At 53.0% G+C, this 21,232-nt stretch overlaps 1 protein-coding gene across 2 annotated transcripts in view; it reads left to right on the top strand.

Moving 5' to 3' along the window:
- LOC140388177 (cilia- and flagella-associated protein 54-like) overlaps nt 1-21,232 on the top strand; it is a 948,449-nt gene that overhangs the window by 877,063 nt on the left and 50,154 nt on the right. For both annotated transcript variants that reach the window (XM_072471937.1, XM_072471938.1), the window contains one exon: nt 15,814-15,909. In XM_072471937.1, the coding sequence (XP_072328038.1) occupies nt 15,814-15,909 (96 nt within the window). The remainder of the gene's footprint in view (nt 1-15,813; nt 15,910-21,232) is intronic.

A 21,232-nucleotide genomic window follows, 5' to 3' on the forward strand; every position in this document is an offset into this window, starting at 1 on the left:
TCACAGACTAATACAGTACAGAAGAGGCCCTTCGGCCCATCGAGTCAGCATTAACGCATGAAAAACATTTGACCTGCCCACCCAATTCCATTTGCCAGCACTTGAATGTTATGACGTACCAAGTGCTCATCCAGGTAACTTTTAAAGGATGTGAGGCAACCCGCCTCTACCACCCGCCCAGGCAGTAGTATTCCAGACCGTCACCACCATTTGGGTAAAAACAGTATTTCCTCAACTCCCACCTACACCTCCTGCCCCTCACCTTGAACTTGTGTCCCCTTGTAACTGACCCTTCAACTAAGGGGAACAGCTGCTCCCTATCCACCCTGTCCATGTCCGTCATATCATCGAATCATAGAATTTTCAGTGCAGAAGGCAGCCATTCGGCCCATCGAATCGACACTGGCCCTTGAAAGAGCTTCCCACTTAAGCCTCCACCCCATGCCCACAACCCAGCAACCTCACTAAACCCTTTTTGGATACTAAGGACAATTTAGCATGGCCAATCCACCTAACCTGCACATCTTCGGACTGTGGGAGAAAATAGGAGCACCCAGAGGAAACCCACGCAGACACGGGGAGAACGTGCAGACTCCGCACAGACAGTGACTCAAGCCGGGAATCGAACCTGGGACCCTGGAGCTGTGACGCGACAGTACTAACCAGTACGCTACCGCACCGCCCCCTAATTATTAAAGATTATTTATTAAAATAAAGAAAAAACAAATACATATGAACAGAACTACTCTACTCTCAGACAATTACTGTATATGAATTACTAAGCACGCATAGCTTATGCTGAATGTATTCCTTATTCCTGCATATACCTACGATTCCTGAACTCGATAAGACATCCATGTTTCCCCAAACAACATCCAAATTAAATAAATGTAAAAGTTAAAACCAGCTTATTGTTACCACACAAAATAAGAATGATACTCCAGTCTGCGAAATGTATTTTCCTGGTCCATGAAGATATTTAAGGTTTTCTGCACTGCATTGGCTCTGAGACTTAAAGGCTTGTTTGATGTAAACTGACTTCTGGCTGCTAGCTGGGAAACTAGCCAGTCTGCTTCCTGAGCCTGCTAGATGTTAACTGCCCTCCTTGCTTCTGATCGTCATGGCCAATTCTACTTTTGTTCCTGTTTGATAATGCATTCTGTGTCTTTGGCTGTCTGTCCCTATCAACTTCCTTGATTCTTCATTCACATGTGTATACCTCAGTAATCTTCCCAAACATTATGGGGACGATTCTCCGACCCCCGCGCCGGGACGGAGAATCGGTGCAACCATGCCATGACGCCGGCACGTGATTCTCCGAGGCGCGGAGAATCGGCGCCATTTGCGCGGCGCGGTTGGCGCGACGCCAGCCGCTAGAATCGACGAGGCCGCCGATTCTCCGGCCCGGATACGACAGAGTCTCACCGGCGCCGTTCGCCCCTGGTCGCTGCCGGCGGGAACTCTGAGCTAACGGTTGGGGGGGGCGGCCTGTGGGGGGGGAGGGAGGGGGGCTCCGTCCCCGGGGGGGGCTCCGATGGCGTCTGGCCTGCGATCGGGGCCCACCAATCGGCGGGCCGGCCTCTTCCCCCCCCGGGCCTACTTCCAGAGCGGCCAGCCCCTGAACACCGACGCCATGTTGAGTCGGGGCCAGCGCGCGGAAGAAGTCCCCCGCGCATGTGCAGATTAGCGCGGCCCAACTGCGCATGCGCGGGTTGGCGCGGCGCCCATTTGCCGCCGGGAAGGCGGGCTGGGGCGGCTTGAACCGCTCCAGCGCCGTGCTGGCCCCCTGTGGGGGACAGAATAGGTCGTACCCAGGCCCGTTTCGCGCCATCGTGAAACGCGACGGCGCGGACAATTGGGCTCCATTTGGGCAAATCGCCCCCTATAAATTGTCTCTCATAAGCGATTCACATTTGAATCTTATCTAAATGCCTTCCAAACTCATTACTGGGAAAAGACACATCTCATTTGGGCCTTTTGATATTAGCTACTGCTGCCTTGAGGCAGATTTCTACCTGTGGCTGGACATTTCGCATCCTATTATGCTTTGTTAAATTTGTTTTACAGCTGTTGCTAGACAGATTCATGACATCATATACAAACCTTGTTTCAAAGCAATTGAAGGTCCATTTCTTTTTGTATCGTGATTTTAATTTGCGTTTTAATTTCGCATTCCACAAATCTGTGCGTGTTTGTGTATGACATAGAGTGTGAATGAGTGAGTGAGTAAATGGCTTAGATTTTACAAATCATCAGGGTTCTTGTCCCCCAGCGAACGAGCCAATGGTGAACCCACTCCAGCTTCTGAGACCGGACCCATTTTGTCTGGGGTCGTCTGTGTCGGGTAAGCTTCCTATGTAGTGTATTAAAGCCTTGGTTAAAGTCTCACATGTCTTTGTGGTTCTTGACGCTTAGTGCATCAATTTAATACACTACAGTTATAATGGAGGCTGCTCTGAAACCCGACAAGCTCTCGCACGACCCCCACGCTCCACGCGCGGATCACCTTTTCAACTGCTGGCTTTCGAGGCCGACCTGGAAGCATCCTCCGCCTTCGCCAAAACGGACGCTGACCGACTCAACCTCCTGTGCTCATGGCTCGACTACGGGATTTACGACCTCATCACGGGAACAACGACCAACGCCGATGCCATCGTGAAGCTCAAAAGCCGGTATGCACGAACTGTTATTTCTATTTACGCCCGCCACCGCCTCGCCTCCCGGCACCAGCAGCCGGGTGAACCCCTATCCGTGTTCGTTCGGGACCTCCGTGCCCTCGCGCTCACCTGCAACGCGCCAGCAGTCTCCGCTGAGCAGAACACTGAGGCCCTGGCGCTCGATGCCTTTGTAGCCGGCATCGAATCCGGCCTAATTCGCCAACTCCTACTGGCACAAACTACCCTGACTCTGGACACGGCAGTCACTATGGCAGAGGCCCAACAGGCAGCCTATGACAATAATGCGTCCTACACGCCTGCCCAAACTTCCTATTCGCCTGCCCACATTCCCTACGTGGCCGCTACCTCCCTGCCGCCCGCCCAGCAACAACCCCTGCAAGTCACGGCCCACCCAGCCACACCAGCAGTAAAAATAATACCTGGGCCCTAGTGTTACTTTTGTGGCCAGGCAAAACACCCCAGGAAACGCTGCCCTGCTAGAGATGCTACCTGTTCAGCCTGTGGCAAGAAAGGCCATTTTGCAAACGTCTGCCGCTGCCTCGGGGTCCAACACCGCGGCCTGCTACTCCTGGTTGCCGCCATCCTCCGTTCCCGGCTCGCTATTCGACATGTGCGACGCATGGGTGCCGCCATCTTTGATTATCCCCGGCCCGGCTCCCTTCACTTCCGGTCCGCCGCACGTCACTTCCGGTCCGCCGCCGATCGTCGCTTCCGGGTCCGCCCCGCTGCCGATCGTCACTTTCGGACATGCGCACTCGACTGAAATGCTGCAAACAACTGAGATGCAGCTAACGACAGCAACCTGGCCTCCAACAGCAGCCTACGATGCCTGGGCGCCGCCACCTTCTTCCGCAGGCCGCTCCCCGGATCCGGCACCCTTCTCCAACAGCTCCACCATCACATCCATCGTCCTCGACCAGGACCGACCGCATCAGCTCGCCAGATCCACCATGGAGGTTCAGGTAAATTGTTTCACTGTTACCTGCCTCTTCGACAGTGGCAGCACGGAGAGCTTCCTCCACCCAGACACCATGCGCCGCTGCTCCCTCAAGGTACTACCCACGCGCAGGCATATTTCCATGGCCTCCAACTCCCAGTCGGCCGAGGTTGCGGGCTACTGCGTCGTCACCCTCTCAGTGAACGGCGCGGTGTTCCAGGATTTCAAATTCATGGTCCTCCCTCACCTCTGCGCCGCCGCGATCCTCGGCCTGGACTTCCAATGCCACCTGCGCAGCCTCACCTTGCATTTTAACGGCCCCCTACCCATTCCCCTCACGGTCTCCAACCCCCAGTTCTTCCCTGATCCCCCCCCCGGGTCCCTCCTGTAGTCTCTCCACGCTCAGGATCCCCCCCCCCCTTCACTGTTTGCTAATCTCACCCTCTACTGCAAGCCCGTGGCTACTAGAAGTCGGCGTTAGAGTTTCGGGGACCGCCAATTCATTCGAGCGGAGATTAAGCGCCTTCTCTCGGAAAAGATCATTGCTCACAGCACCAGCCCCTGGCGAGCCCAAGTGGTGGTAGTCAAGTCGAGCGAGAAACACCGCATGGTCATTGACTACAGTCAGACCATCAACCGGTACACGCTGCTTGATGCGTATCCCCTCCCCCGCATATCTGACATGGTCAACCGGATTGCACAGTACCGGGTGTTCTCCACCATAGACTTGAAATCCGCCTACCACCAGCTCCCTATCCGCCCGGAGGACCGTAACTTCACGGCCTTCGAGGCGGACGGCCGCCTCTACCACTTTCTTAGGGTACCCTTTGGCGTCACCAATGGAGTCTCGGTCTTCCAACGGGAGATGGACCGAATGGTGGACCAGAACAGACTGCGGGCTACCTTCCGTATCTGGACAACGTCACCATCTGCAGCCACAACCAGCAGGACCATGACATCAACCTCAGTAAATTCCTCCAAACTGCCAAACGCCTCAATCTCACGTACAACGAGGCAAAATGTGTTTTCGGCACCACCCGCCTCGCCATACTCAGCTACGTGGTGGAAAACGGTGTCCTCGGCCCCGATCCAAACCGTCTGCGCCCCCTTCTCGAACTCCCCATTCCCACCTGCCCCAAAGAACTGAGGCGATGCCTCGGGTGCTTTGCCTACTATGCCCAGTGGGTGCCCGAGTACGCTGACAAGGCCCGACCCCTCCTCCGTTCCCCCTCCCGCCCGAGGCCTGCCAGGCCTTCCACCTCCTAAAAACCGCTATCGCCAAAGCCGCCATGCATGCGGTAGACGAGTCTGCACCATTCCAAGTCGAGAGCGATGCCTCCGACTTTGCCCTGGGTGCCACCCTCAACCAGGCGGGCAGGTCCATCGCCTTCTTTTCCCGCACACTCCAAGGCCCCGAGATCCGCCACTCCTCTGTTGAGAAGGAGGCACAGGCCATAGTGGAAGCCGTCCGGCACTGGAGGCACTACCTGGCCGGAAAACCATTTACCCTCGTTACTGACCAACGATCAGTTGCGTTCATGTTCGACAACAAACAACGAGGTAAAATCAAAAATGATAAGATATTACGGTGGAGGACCAAACTCTCCACCTACAATTATAGTATCTTATACCGGCCAGGTAAGCTCAATGATCCTCCTGATGCCCTGTCCCGTAGTACTTGTGCCAACGCACAGGATGACCGACTGCGGGCACTACATAATGACCTCTGTCACCCGGGCGTCAGGCGGTTCTACCACTACACCAAGGGCCACAACCTGCCCTTCTCAGTCGAGGAGGTCAAGGCCATGACTAGGGACTGCCAAGTCTGTGCGGAGTGCAAGTCGCAATTCTACAAGCCAGACAAGGCGCACCTAATCAAGGCTACCCGCCCCTTTGAACGTCTCAGCATTGACTTCAAAGGGCCCTTCCCCACCCACAACCGCAACACGTACTTCCTCAATGTCATCGACGAGTACTCGCGGTTCCCCTTCGCCATTCCCTGCCCCGACACGACCTCCGCCACCGTCATCAAAGCGTTGCACGACCTCTTCATGCTGTTCGGTTATCCCAATTACATTCACAGTGACCGGGGCTCCTCCTTCATGAGTGAGGAGCTGCGTCGGTACCTGCTCGCCAGGGGCGTTGCCTCGAGCAGGACGACCAGTTACAACCCCCGGGGGAAGGGACAGGTGGAGAGGGAGAACGCGACAGTTTGGAAGGCCGTGCTGCAAGCCCTCAAGTCCAAAGGCCTACCAGTCTCCCGTTGGCAGGAGGCCCTCCCTGCCGCACTCCACTCCATCCGGGCCCTTTTGTGCACTGCAACGAATGCTACCCCTCATGAGCGGATGTTTCTCTTCTCCAGGAGATCGGCATCCGTGACATCGCTTCCGTCCTGGCTCCTGTCCCCGGAAGATGTCCTGCTCCGCAAGCACGTGCGGACCTCTAAGGCGGAGCCCCTGGTGGAGAGAGTCCGTCTCCTCCACGCCAACCCACAGTACGCGTCCATAGCGTACCCCGACGGGCGGGAGGAGACCGTCTCCATCAAGGACCTAGCCCCCTCTGGGGCCCCTGCCGCCCCCGCCCCGCAACCTCCACCCCGCTCCCTCTCTGCTCCCGTCGATCCCTTGGCCTGTTACTACTCCGTGCCAGCCGCTGTCATCCCGCAGTTTCGCCTCGAGCCAGCCGAAGCGGTGGGGGACGTCATGCCGCCTCGCGACCCACCACCACCGACCGCATGGATACCGCCGGACACTACCTCAGCGCCGCAGCTTCGGCGTTCAAAGAGATCGACCAAACCCATTGTTCGTCTCGACCTCTGACGACACGGAACCTCCTGATGGACTCTGTTTGTTACTCCCTGTTTGTTCACTGTGTTTGCTACTCCATATTTTCACCCCGGACTTCCTTCTAAACAAGGGGTGAATGTGGTGATACACCACTGTATTTCCCTAGCATTGTACATAGTTATATAATAGTTATGTGTAACGTGGCCCTGTAATCCTGTGTATGGTACTATGTATTGTACTGTAGCTCTGTAGAGGTTCGGTCACCTGTATGTAACCTGACCTGGCCACGGAGAGCTCCGCCTTGGCCACTCCCCCGGGAGTTAAGTATAAGACCCAGCTTCTGAGACCGGACCCATTTTGTCTGGGGTCGTCTGTGTCGGGTAAGCTTCCTATGTAGTGTATTAAAGCCTTGGTTAAAGTCTCACATGTCTTTGTGGTTCTTGACGCTTAGTGCATCACCCGGTGCAACAATTTCCCTCGCCTCCGGGTCGCACTCAGTACAAATCCGAGGGTAACCTTCGCGGTACAAGGCGCTGAGTACACTAATTGCCAGCTGTACATGCTCCCGGACCTCTGCACCCCCCTCCTTTTAGGGCTCGATTTTCAATGTAATCTCAAGAGCCTGACACTTAGCTTTGGGAGACCCCTGCCCCCACTCACTGTGTGCAGCCGAGCCACTCTGAAAGTCGACCCTTCTTCCCTCTTCGCTAATCTCACCACTGATTGCAAGCCAGTAGCCACTCGCAGCAGGCGATATAGTATGCAGGACAGAATATTTATTAGGTCTGAGGTCCTGCGTCTCTTGCGGGAAGGAGTCATAGAGGCCAGCAATAGCCCCTGGAGAGCTCAGGTGCAGGTCGTCAAGACCGGGGAGAAGCTCCGGATGGTGGTTGATTACAGCCAGACCATTAACCGGTTTACGCAACTTGATGCGTACCCCCTTCCCCGGATTGTAGACATGGTCAATCAGATCGCTCACTACCGTGTGTTCTCCACGGTGGATCTGAAATCTGCATACCACCAGCTCCCAATCCGTCCGGAGGATCGCCACTACACGGCGTTTGAGGCAGACGGCCGCCTTTTTCATTTCCTCCGGGTCCCTTTTGGCGAACGGGGTTTCGGTGTTCCAACGAGCAATGGATCGAATGGTGGACCAGTACGGGCTGCGGGCCACGTTTCCGTACTTGGACAACGTCACCATCTGCGGCCATGATCAGCAGCACCATGACGCCAACCTCCACCGATTTCGCCAAACCGCCCAAAAACTTAATCTCACCTATAATAAGGAGAAATGCATTTTCCGCACCACCAGGCTAGCCATCCTCGGCTACGTCGTGGAAAACGGAGTCCTAGGGCCCGACCCTGACCGTCTGCGCCCCCTCCTGCAAATCCCTCTCCCTCACTGTCCCAAGGCCCTCAAGAGGTGCTTTGGATTTTTTTCCTACTACATCCAGTGGGTCCCCCAGTATGCGGACAAAGCCCGCCCACTATTTAAGGCCACCCATTTCCCTCTGGCAGCCAAACCCGCCAGTCCTTCAACTGCATCAAGGCGGACATCGCCAAAGCCGTGATGCGCGCGTTGGATGTGGTGAACCACTGTAATAGGAAATTAAGGTAAGACCTGCACTACAGGTTCGCCGGTAGCTCCTGCTGGCTTGCTCCGCCCACGGAGAACTATATAAATATGTATGACCTCCAGTGCCCTGCCATTTCGCCAGCTGCAGCAGGAGGCCACGCATCTGACTGTAATGAAGCCACAGTTGTACCCAATTTTAGTCTTTGTGCAATTGATCGTGCATCAATTTATTACAGTCAGATTTTCCACAGAATGGATATCCGAATTAAGCCCGATCGCCTGCAGCTGGATCCGCACCCGCCCGACCCCAGGAAAGACTACTCACTGACGAGCATGTTTCGAGGCTTACATCAACGCGGCGGACCCCGCACCAACGGAGGCTCAGAAGATAAACGTCCTGTACTCCAGACTGAGCTCCAGCGTGTTCCCGTTGATCCAAGACGCCACGAATTACACAAAAGCAAAGGAACTCCTCAAAGAACACTACGCGCAGAAGACGAACACTCTCTTCACCAGGCATGTACTTGCCACCCGCTCGCAACTACCTGGTGAGTCCATCGAAGACTTCTGGTGGGCCCTAATCCCATTCGTCCGGGACTGTGACTGACAGGCCGTCACGGCCACCGAACACGCGAATCTCCTCATGCGCGATGCTTTTGTGACGGGGATTGCGTCAGACCGCATCCGAGAACGATTGCTGGAAGGGGCCACGCTCGAATTGGCAGAGACAAAAACCTTGGCGCTCTCCATGACGGTCGCATCCCGTAACGTACAATCGTACCTCTCCCGGCGTGCTGCCCACCCTTCTACTTCCTACCCCTCCTGGATCCCGCCGACGACCTCCTCAGCCGGGGCCCTGCCTTTGCAATATGCCTGCGCCGCACGCCGATCCGCGCACCCCGAGGGTCCCCGCTGCTACTTCTGCGGTCAGCAGAAGCACCCCCGCCAACACTGCTCGGCCCGCACTGTTGTTTGTAAAGCCTGCAGTAAAAAGGGCCACTTCGCGGCTGCGTGCCAGGCCCGCGCAGTGGCTGCGATCGTGCCCGCTATCGCCCCCTCCCCCACGCCAGACGCACAATGGGAGCCGCCATCTTCTCCTCCCGGGTCCATGTGCGCACCATGGGCGCCGCCATCTTGTCCCGACACCACAATGTGCGCACCATGGGCGCCACCATCTTTTCCCCCAAAGGGTCTCAGGACATCCCGACATCGGAACCGCACAGGCTCGCCACCGAAGCATCCGATGGTTATCCGCAGCTCGCTTTGATGACGCTGGACCAATCTCGCCCACACAACCTGGCCACCGCGTCGACGATGGTTAAAATCAGTGGCCGCTCGACCTCGTGCCTGCTAGACTCCGGGAGCACCGAAAGCTTCGTTCACCCAGATACGGTAAGGCGCTGCTCCCTCGCAGTCCACCCTGCCAATCAAAGGATCTCCCTAGCCTCCGGATCCCACTCCGTCCCGATCCAAGGCTTTTGTACAGTCACCCTCACGGTCCAGGGCGTAGAATTCAGTAACTTCCGCCTCTATGTCCTTCCTAATTTCTGCGCTGCACTCCTGTTGGGCCTGGACTTCCAGTGCAACCTCACCCTCAAATTCGGCGGGCCCTTACCCCCCAATACCGTTTGCGGCCTCACGACCCTCAAGGTCGATCCCCCCTCCCTTTTTGCCAATCTAATTGTGGATTGCAAGCCCATTGCCACTAGGAGCAGACGGTACAGCACCCAGGAGAAGACCTTCATCAGGCCCGAAGTCCAGCGGCTGCTTAAGCAGGGTATTATCGAGGCCAGCAACAGCCCCTGGAGAGCCCAAGTGGTAGTGGTTAAAACTGGGGAGAAACACAGGATGGTCGTGGACTATAGCCAGACCATCAATTGGTACACGCAGCTCGACGCTTACCCCCTCCAATGCATATCTAATATGGTCAATCAGATTGCGCAGTACCGGGTCTTCTCAACAATTGACCTGAAATCCGCCTACCACCAGCTCCCCATCCGGAAGTCGGACCGGACGTACATGGCCTTCGAGGCGGACGGTCGCCTCTACCACTTTCTTAGGGTCCTTTTCGGTGTCACAAATGTGGTCTCGGTCTTCCAAAGAGAGATGGACCGAATGGTCGACCAGTACGGTTTGCGGGCCACCTTTCCGTACTTAGATAATGTCACCATCTGCGGCCATGACCAGCAGGACCACGATGCCAACCTTGATAAATTCCTCCGCACTGCCACTCTTCTCAACCTGACCTACAACAAAGAGAAGTGTGTGTTCAGCACAACCCGGTTAGCCATTCTCGGCTATATAGTCCGAAACGGACTTCTCGGACCCGAACCCGAGCGCATGCGCCCCCTCATGGAACTTCCCCTCCCCCACTGCCCTAAGGTCCTCAAACGCTGCCTGGGGTTCTTTTCCTACTACGCTCAGTGGGTCCCAAACTATGCGGACAAACCCGCCCACTCATTCAGTCCACCCAATTCCCCCTTGCATCAGAGCAGACATCGCCAAGGCCGGAATGCGTGCAGTGGACGAGTCACTGCCTTTCCAAGTAGAAAGCGACACTTCAGATGTTGCCCTTGCCGCCATTCTAAACCAGGCAGGCAGACCCGTGGCATTCTTTTCCGCGCACCCTTCATGCCTCTGAAATTCGACACTCATCAGTCGAGAAGGAGGCCCAAGCTATCGTTGAAGCTGTGCAGCATTGGAGGCATTACCTGGCCGGTAAGAGATTCACTCACCTTACGGACCAACGGTCGGTAGCCTTCATGTTCAATAACACACAGCGGGGCAAGATCAAAAATGATAAAATCTTGCGGTGGTGAATCAAGCTCTCCACCTATAATTACGAGATTTGTATCGCCCCGGTAAACTCAACGAGCCCCCAGACGCCCTCTCCCGAGGTACATGTGCCAGCACACAAGTGGACCAACTCCGGGCCCTGCACGACAGCCTTTGTCACCCGGGGGGTCACTCGATTGTACCATCTGGTCAAAGCTCGCAATCTGCCCTACTCCGTCGAGGAAGTAAGGACAGTCACCAGGGACTGCCAGGTCTGTGCGGAGTGCAAGCCGCACTTCTACCGGCCGGACCATGTGCGCCTGGTGAAGGCTTCCCGCCCCTTTCATAGATCATAGAATTTACAGTGCAGAAGGAGGCCATTCAGCCCATCGAGTCTGCACTGGCTCTTGGAAAGAGCACCCTACTTTAGCCAATGCCTCCAACCTATCCCCGTACCCAGTAACCCCACCCGACACTAAGGGCAATTTATCATGGCCAATCCACCTAACCCGCACATCTTTAGACTGTGGGAGGAAACCGGAGCACCCGGAGGAAACCCACGCACACACGGGATGTGCAGACTCCGCACAGACAGTGACCCAAGCCAGAATCGAACCTGGGACCCTGGAGCTGTGAAGCAATTGTGCTATCCACAAGGCTACCGTGCTGCCCTAACGCCTTAGCGTGGATTTCAAAGGGCCCCTCCCCTCCACTGACCGTAACACGGACATTCTCAGTGTGGTCGATGAGTACTCCAGATTCCCCTTCGCCATCGTCTGCCACCGTCATCAAGGCCCTCAGCACCATCTTAGCTCTGTTTGGTTTCCCCGCCTACATCCACAGTGACAGGGGATACTCATTCGTGAGCGATGAGCTGCGTCAGTTCCTGCTCAGCAGTGGTATAGCCTCCAACAGAACGACCAGCTACAACCCCCGGGGAAACGGGCAAGTAGAACGGGAGAATGGGACGGTTTGGAGGGCCGACCAGCTGGCCCTGCGGCCCAGGAACCTCCCAGCCTCTTGCTGGCAGGAGGTCCTCCCTGGCGTTCTGCACTCCATCCGGTCACTATTGTGCACCGCCACTAATAACACACCCCATGAACGTGTTTTTACCTTCCCCAGGAAGTCCACATCCGGGGTGTCGCTCCCGACTTGGCTCGCTGCTCCAGGACCGGTCCTTCTCCGTAGGCACGTCCGACTCCACAAGGCAGACCCCTTGATGGACAGGGTTCACCTGCTCCACGCCAACCCTCAATATGCCTATGTTGAGTTCCCCGACGACCGCCAAGATATTGTCTCACTCAGGACCTGGCACCGTCAGGTTCTACCCCAACACATCCCCCCCACCAATGCGCCCCACCGCCCCGCCAATATTGACCCTACCAGACCACCACCCCCTCCCCCTTTCCACACAAGAGGACGAAGAGGACTTTGGCACGCTCCCGGAGTTCCCCGATGACTGGCCAGCATCAGCACCGCCATCGGTGCCAGCTCCACCACCTCCAGCACCGACTTCGCTGACACCGTTACGCCGCTCCCACCGAAGCACCAAAGCACCGGACCAGCTGAACCTTTGACGGACTCCGGACCGTCAACATGGACTTTTCTTTCCCGACCACTGTACATAATTGCACTAATTGTATATAGTTTCACGTCACCCCCGCCGGACTCATTTTTAACAGGGGGTGAATGTGGTGAACCACTGTAATAGGAGATGTAAGGTAGGACCTGCACTACAGGTTCGCCGGTAGCTCCTGCCGGCTGGCTCCTCCTACGGAGAACTATATAAATATGTATGACCTCCAGTGCCCTGCCATTTCGCCAGCTGCAGCAGGAGGCCACACATCTGACTGCATTAAAGCCACAGTTGTACCCAACTTTAGCCTTTGTGCAACTGATCGTGCATCAGTGGACGAGTCCGTCACCTTTCAGGTGGAGAGCGATGCATCAGAAGCCGCTCTCGCCGCCACTCTCAATCAAGCAGGCAGACCGGCTGCGTTTTTTTCACGCACCCTCACCGCCTCTGAACTTCGACACTCCTCGGTCGAAAAAGAGGCTCAAGCCATCATGGAAGATGTGCAGCACTGGAGGCACTACCTCGCTGGTAGGAGGTTTACCCTCGTCACCGACCAACGATCAGTAGACTTCATGTTCAACAATACGCAGCGGGGCAAAATCAAGAACGATAAGATCTTGAGGTGGAGAATCGAACTCTCCACCTATAATTAGGATATAGTGTATTGTCCTGGGAAGCTCAACGAGTCCCCAGATGCCCCGTCCCGCGGCACATGCGCCAGTGTGCAAGAGGACCGACCGGGCTATCCACGCCGACCTCTGCCACCCAGGGGTCACCCGGCTCGCCCATTATACCAAGGCCCGCAACCTGCCTTACTCCACCGAGGAGGTCAAAGCTGTAACCAGGGACTGCCAAATTTGTGCGAAGTGTAAACCGCACTTCTATCGACCAGATAAAGCCCACCTGGTGAAGGCGTCCCAGCCCTTTGAATGCCTCGGTATCGATTTCAAAGGGCCCCGCCCCTCGAATAATCACAATACCTACTTTCTCAATATTATTGATGAGTTCTCCCGTTTCCTGTTTGCCATCTCGTGCCCCGATATGACCACCCCCACTGTTATCAGAGACCTGCACAGTGTCTTCATCCTGTTTGGTTTCCCCAACTACGTCCACAGCGACAGGGACTCGTCGTTCATGAGGAGCAACGAACTGCGTCAGTACCTGCTCAGTAAAGGCATCGCCTCGAGCAGGACTACCAGTTACAACCCCCGGGGAAACAGACAGGCGGAGAGGGAGAACGCAACGGTCTGGAAGACTGTCCTACTGACCCTATGGTCCAGGAATATCCCGGTTTCCCACTGGCAGGAAGTCCTTCCCGATGCGCTCCATGCTATTAGGTCCCTCCTTTGCACGGCCACAAACCAGACTCCTCATGACCGCTTGCTTATTTTCCCTAGGGGGACCACCTCAGGGGCCTCGCTTCTGGCTGATGACACCGGCTCCGGTTCTCCTCCGGAAACACGTTCGGACCCATAAGACCGATCCCCTGGTAGAGAGGGTCCAGCTCCTGCACTCAAACCCACACTATGCATATGTTGAGCACCCCGATGGTCAACAGGATACCGTCTCCCTCCGAGACCTTGCGCCCGCAGACTCTGCCACCACTACGTCCACAGTACCCCCTGCGCTGTACCCTGCTCTTTCTCCCATGCCCAGCGCCCCCGCGTCCATTTGTTAGAGGGAGCTCATGCCTAACAAAATTGATTGAATTTTTTGAGTATGTGACAAGGTGGTCACATATGGGGGTAGTACAGTTGATGTAGTTTACATGGATTTCAGCAAAGCCTTTGACATTGTCCCGCATGGGAGACTTATAAAGAAGGCAAATGCACATGGGATACATGGTAATTTGATAAGGTGGATTCAAAACTGACTTAGCTGTAGGAGACACAAGGCTGCTTTCGTGACTGGAAGCCAGTGACCAGTGGCGTATCACAGGGATCTGTGTTGGGTCCCCTATTGCTTGTCATTTATATAAACAACATAGTTGACTATGTGGGGGTAGGATCAGTAAGTTTGCGGATGACACAAAAATTGGCCGGGTGGTTAACAGTGAGGTTGAGTGTCTTAGGTTACAGGAAGACAGACAGGATGGTCAAATGGGCAGAAAAGTGGGAGATAGAATTTAATAATAATAATCTTTTATTGTCACAAGTATGAAATTACTGTGAAAAGCCCCGAGTCGCCACATTCCGGCGCCTGTTCGGGTAAGCCGGTACGGGAATTGAACTCATGCTGTTGGCCTTGTTCTGCATTACAAACCAGCTGTCTAGCCCACTGAGCTAAACCGGCCCATAAGTGTGAGTTGATACACTTTGGAAGGAGTAATGTGACCAGGAAGTATTCGATAAATGGCATGACACTGGGAAGTTCCGACGAACAAAGGGACCTTGGCGTGTTTGTCCATAGATCTCTGAAGGCAGAAGGGTAGGTTAACAGGGTGGTGAAAAAGCCATATGGGACACTTGCCTTTATCAATTGAGGCATAGATTACAAAGTACGAAGTCTTACAACACCAGGTTAAAGTCCAACAGGTTTGTTTCGATGTCACTAGCTTTCGGAGCGCTGCTCCTTCCTCATTTCACCTGAGGAAGGAGCAGCGCTCCGAAAGCTAGTGACATCGAAACAAACCTGTTGGACTTTAACCTGGTGTTGTAAGACTTCGTACTGTGCTCACCCCAGTCCAACGCCGGCATCTCCACATCATAGATTACAAAAGCAGGGAGGTCATGTTGGAGTTGTACAGAACTTTGGTCAGGCCAGTGCTGTGTGCAATTCTGGTCGCCACATTATCAAAATGATGTGATTGCACGGGAGGGGGTGTAGAGGTTCACCAGGATGTTGCCTGGGATGGAAGATTTCCATTAAGAAGAGAGGCTTGGGTTGTTTTCTGTGGACCAGAGAAGATTGAGGGGAAACCTGATCGAGGTGTACAAGATACGGGCGGCACGGCGGCACAGTGGTTAGCACTGCTGCCTCACAGCTCCAGAGACCCGGGTTCAATTCAAGTGGGGTGCTCTTTCCAAGGGCCGGTGCAGACTCGATGGGCTGAATGGCCTCCTTCTGCATTGTAAATTCTATGATTCTAATTGTTACATGACAACTGGGCTGTTTAGTCTCACTGGTGTTTCATTTGTCTCCTTGAACAAAAAACAAAACTATACATCTGCACAACAGGTGTTTCAAGTTGGATACCCTCACAGATAACATCTGTATGCTTTATGACAAAGGACCTGACGTAAATATTTCCCCATTATTTTAACTGTTACATTGTTTTGGAGCTATTTCAGCTTATTTGTTGGAGATCAATTTGTATGTCTACAAGTTCACACTGCTCTGTTCTACTTACCAGTGCCAAACAGATAAAGGGATAGTGGTTGAATTGGCTACAATCTTCATAATAAGTAAATTCTAAGAATGGTGGCTATTCAAATATACTTGATAATTTAGTGATTCATTTAATGTGTTTGCTTTTTACCTTTTAGTTCGAAATCCAGTTGAAAATGCGGAGACTGAATGGACAGACAATTTGGACCACAACATTCCTTTTACTGGACCTTCTGAGGCACAAATGCATGGAGGTAGATGGACACATTGTTAATTCATTAGTAGATCTCATGAGATTATTTTCAACCTTCTTTATTTCAGTAAGGCAAAGCTATAAATATCCAGTCCATATTATGGGCGGAATTCTCCCCCCCCACTCCGAGTGGGAGAATCGCCCGGGCGCCGCGCAAGTCCGCCATGCCGCCCACACGCCCGCACGCGATTCTCCCGCCCCCCCCCCAAACCGGCGCGGCGCACATCACGGCTGGCCTCAGGGAGAATCGTCACTTGCTGTTGGTAATGGGCGAGGGGCGATTCTCCGGCCCACATGGGCCGAGCGGCCTGCCCAACACGACAGGTTCCCGCCGGCTCCATCCACACCTGGTCGCTGCCAGCAGGAACAGCGCGGGAAGGCTGGGGGGGGCGGCCTGTGGGGGGGGCGAGGGGGGTTCTTGCACCGGGGGGGGGGGCTCAAAAGGGGTCTGGCCCGCGATCGGTGCCCACCGATCGGCGGGCCGGCCTCTCTGAAGGAGGACCTCCTTTCCTCCGCTGCCCTGCAAGATCCATCCGACATCTTCTTGCGGGGTGGCCGCGGGGAGGACGGCAACTGCACATGCGCAGGTGACGCCATTTACGCGGCGCTGCTTTTATGCGGCGCCAAAGCCCGGCGATCGTAAATGAGGCGGCGCCGCTCTTAGCCCCCCAGGGGCGGGAGAATAGGGGGCTGGGAACGGCCTCCGACGCCGGAGTGAAACACTCCGGTTTTCACTCCGGCGTCGGGACTTAGTCTCCCGATGGGAGAATTGCTCCCTGTGAATTCAACTGATCTCATGGGAAATTGCTGTTCTTTTTCTAATTTGGTGTGCTTCTTCGGCGACTTGAGAATTGTAGCACAAACTGATTTAATTAATATGTTCCCTTCTTGATAATATAGGGCTCATAAATGCACTAAGTTATAAGTTCACTCAGTGACTCCATTCCTGGCCATGAATTTGTAATCCTAAGCTTTTTATTATTTAGCACTAATTGAAAAATGTTCCTTGCACATAAGGGTTATACATGTCAGAATTAGAAATTACTTACAAGTGCAATTACTTTGGGTACAGTAGTGTAGTCTAGTTTCTACCTTAATTGTACTTTTTTTCCTTTGGCCCTTCTGGGGTCCTTTTTTCCTTTTCCCAAACATGCCTGCTCCAGTTAGACCATTCACTCAAAATAAATACTTACCTCATTGTGGATAATTACATTAACAACCTGGTTTTGAAACGTGGCTTGTGGGTGATGACTATCCCGCCCTGAACAAAGTCTTCCTGCCCAGTTATATTTTCCAGCATCTGGCTCAATCAAACATCTGTAATAGTGTTTGAGTTCTTACTACCTCTCTGTTTCCCACCCAGCTTTCCTTCCTCCTTTTCTCCTACATCTTCTCCACTGAGCACTTCCTCATCCTTGGTGATTTCAGTCTCCATCTCTCATTCCCCAGCCCTTTTTCCTGTCTACTGACTGCCACCCTATCTTCCTTAAACAGTTCCCTCCATATAATTCTCTAAGAACCATAATGCACTTAAAAGAAACTCTTCTGCCCATTGTGCCACTGGTGGATCTTTGAGATTCCTATCTAATTAGCCCCACTCCCCTGCTCCTTCCTCATAATCCTTCAAAATATTTTCTATTCAAACATACACCTCCATAGAATCCCGACAGTGCAGAAGGAGGCCATTTGGCCCATCTGGTCTGCACCGACCCTCTGAAAGAGCACCCTACCGAGGACCACTTCCCCCACCTAACCTATGGACACTTAGGGGAGATTTAGCAACACCAATCCACCTCACCTGTACATCTTTGGATGAGTTGCCTTTTGACCCTAACCTTTCCGTACTTCCAGATCATAACAACTCATGGCTTAAATTTTTTCCTCATGACTGTCTTGATTCCTTTGTCTTAAATCTGTTTCCTCGGGTTACTGGCCATTCTTCTTCCCTCTGCACTATCAAAACCATTTATAATTTTGAACACCTCTATTAAATCTCTCTTTGATCAACTAAGGAAAACACTCCCAGGTGCTCTAGACTTAGCCACTTACATTCATATCTTGCCAATACTCCCCACCTCTTCCAACCCCACTTCCTTTGTTACAGCAATATTCCTTACATAGGCAATGACCAATCCAACAACAAAGAATTCAAAGAACCACAGAAAAGTTAGAGCACAGAAGGAGGCCTTTCAGCCCATCTTGCCCATGCCAACTCGAGGACACCCAGATGCCCTTTCTAATCCCACCTTCCTGCACCTTACAGCACTTGGGTTCAGATCCAGGTACTTTTCAAAAGAGTTTAGGGTGTATGCATCCACTGCCAACACGGGCAGCAAATTCCAGACATCCACTACCCTCTGCATTAAAAAGGTCTTTCTCATATCCCCTCTACATCTTCTGTCACTTATCTTTAATCGATGTCCCCTGGTTGTAGAATTCTCCAACAGAAACTATTTTATTCTTTGTTTCCTGTTACTAAGCCACCTTTTTATCCAATTCACCACATTGCCCTGTATCCCATGGACTTTTAATTTTTTGATGAATCTGCCATGTGGGACCTTGTCAAATGCCTTGCTAAAATCCATGTATACAACATCCATGTGTACAAAATCCATGTTTACAATACCCACTGCACTAGCTTCATCAACCCTTCTTGTAATTTCCTCAAAGAATTCAATCAAATTTGTGAGGGAAGGCTTTCCTTTTACAAATCCATGCTGACTATTCCTGACGAGTCCATGTCTTTCTGTGTGACAGATAATCCTATCTCTCAGGATTGATTTTACTAATTTGCCCACTACTGACGTAAGGCTATCTGGCTTATAATTGTTTGGCATTTCCTTTGATCCCTTTTTAAACAATGCATTTCTCCACTCCTCTGGTATGTCCCCTGTTTCTAGTGAGGATTTGAAAATCATCCTCAGAGTATCTGCTCTCTCCTCCCTGACTTCCTTCAGTAGCCTCATTGGCGACTTATTAACTTTCAAGGATTCCAACCCTTCGAGTACTTCCTCTTTCTTTATGATTATCCTATCCGACATCATCCTCCTGGATGACGACATCTGCATGATCCATTTCCTTTGTAAACTCAAAGACAAAATATTCAATTAAAACCCTTCGCACACCCTCTGCATCTACACACAAGTTCTCTTCTTCATCTCTGAAAGGTCCCATTTTTCCTTAACTAGCCTTTTACCATTAATATATTGGTAAAAAAGCTTTGGGTTTTCTTTAACTTTATTGTCAATCTTTTTTTTAAATAAACATTTATTGAGGTTTTTTTTTGGCAGTTTAACAGCAACAAAATCCACAGTACAAATAACAAGAAAAGAAAAAATATATACATAGTGCAAATTCCGCCACTCTCTCCCGCAGGACCTGCCATTACTTACCCCCCTACGCTACACTAACCTAACCCCCCTCCCCCCCCTTCTGCCGACGTTTAATTTTCCGCGAGGAAGTCGACGAATGGTTCCCACCTCCGGGCGAACTCTAACAGAGACCCTCTCATGGCGAGCTTAATTTTTTTCCAGACACAGGAAGCTTGCCATGTCTGAAAGCCAGGTCTCCGATTTCGGGTGCTTTGAGTCCCTCCATGCCAGCAATATACGCCTCCGGGCTACCAGGGAAGCAAAGGTCAGAACATCTGTCTCTTTCTCCTCCTGGATTCCCGGATCCTGTGATACCCCAAAAATCGCCACCTCCAGACTCATTGCCACCCTCGTATTTAATACCGTGGACATGGTGTCGGCAAACTCCTGACAAAATCCCCTCAAATTTTGGACATGCCCAAAACATGTGGACATGGTTCGCACATCTGTCCTCCACCCCAAAGAATCTGCTCATCCGGGCCACCGTCATGTGAGCCCAGTGAACAACCTTAAACTGGATCAGGCTGAGCCTGGCACATGTTGTGGTGGCATTTTCCTAGCGCGTCCGCCCACAGACCCTCTTCCATCTCACCCCCCAGCTCCTCCTCCCACTTAAACTTCAGCTCCTCGGTCTGCGTCTCCTCCGACCCCATAAGCTCTTCATATATATCCAAGACCCTCCCCTCCCCTATCCATCCTCTAGAAACCCCCCTATCCTGAATCCCCCTTAACATGAGGAGTGGGAAGGTTGGCACCTGCCTCCGTAAAAGATCCCGCACCTGTAAATATCGGAGATCATTCCCTCCAGCCAACGCAAACTTCTCTTCCAGCGCCCTCATACTCGATAAGCTTCCTTCTATGAACAAGTCCCCCATCTCTATTCCTGCTCTCTGCCAAATACGGAACCCCCCATCCATCCTCCCCGGGGCAAACCTATGGTTATCGCAGATTGGGGACCACACCGAAGCCCCATCTGCCTCCACACGTCTCCTCCACTGCCCTCAGGGTCGCCACCACCACCGGACTGGTGGAGTAACGCGCCGGCGGGAACGGTAGGGGCGCCGTCACCAGTGCCCCTAAACTTGAGCCCGTACACGAGGCCGCCTCCATGTACACCACGCCGGTTCCCCCCCCACCAGCCACCGCCTCACCATGGCTATGTTGGCCGCCCAGTAGTAATTACTGAAATTCGGCAGCGCCAGCCCACCGTCTCCCCGGTTCCGTTCCATTATTGCCCTCTTCACCCGTGGGGACTTGCCCCCCACACAAAGCCTGCAATAATCTTATGAATCCGCTTGAAAAAGGAATACAGGATGAAAATGGGGAGGCACTGGAAAACGAAGAGAAACCTCAGGAGGACCATCATTTTTACCGACTGCACCCTACCCACCAGAGACAGCGGGAGCATGTCCCATCTCCGGAAATCCTCCTTCATCTGGTCCACCAACTGGGCCAGGTTCAATTTGTGTAGCCTATCCCAATCCCTTGCCACATGGATACCCAAGTATCTAAAACTGTCCTCTACCACTCTGAACGGTAGTTCCCCCAATCGCCTCTCCTGGCCCCTCACCTGCACCACATACAAACAGCTCGCTAATGCTAATCTTTTATCATGGCCTCTCTTTGATTTCCTTTTTGACTTTGTCTCTGCGCTTCCTATACTTGTCTAGGCTATCTGCAGTGTCTTTGTGCCTATTGTACACTTTCTTTTTTGGTTTGATCTTCTCTTGTATTTCTCTAGACAATTGGGAGGGGGGTGTAGATTTGGCAGTACCACTCTTATTTTTGGAGGGGACATGTCTACTTTGTACATTTAGGATCTCGCATTTGAGTGCTTCTCACTGATTTTCCACAGGTTTATCCTCTAGCAGTACTGACCAGTCCACCTCAGCCAAGTCCCTTGTCATTTCTTCAAAACTAGCCTCCCCCCAGTTCAAAATTTTTACTCCTGGT

The sequence above is a fragment of the Scyliorhinus torazame genome, chromosome 13 (assembly GCF_047496885.1).
Source record: "Scyliorhinus torazame isolate Kashiwa2021f chromosome 13, sScyTor2.1, whole genome shotgun sequence".
NCBI classification, from domain to species: domain Eukaryota; kingdom Metazoa; phylum Chordata; class Chondrichthyes; order Carcharhiniformes; family Scyliorhinidae; genus Scyliorhinus; species Scyliorhinus torazame.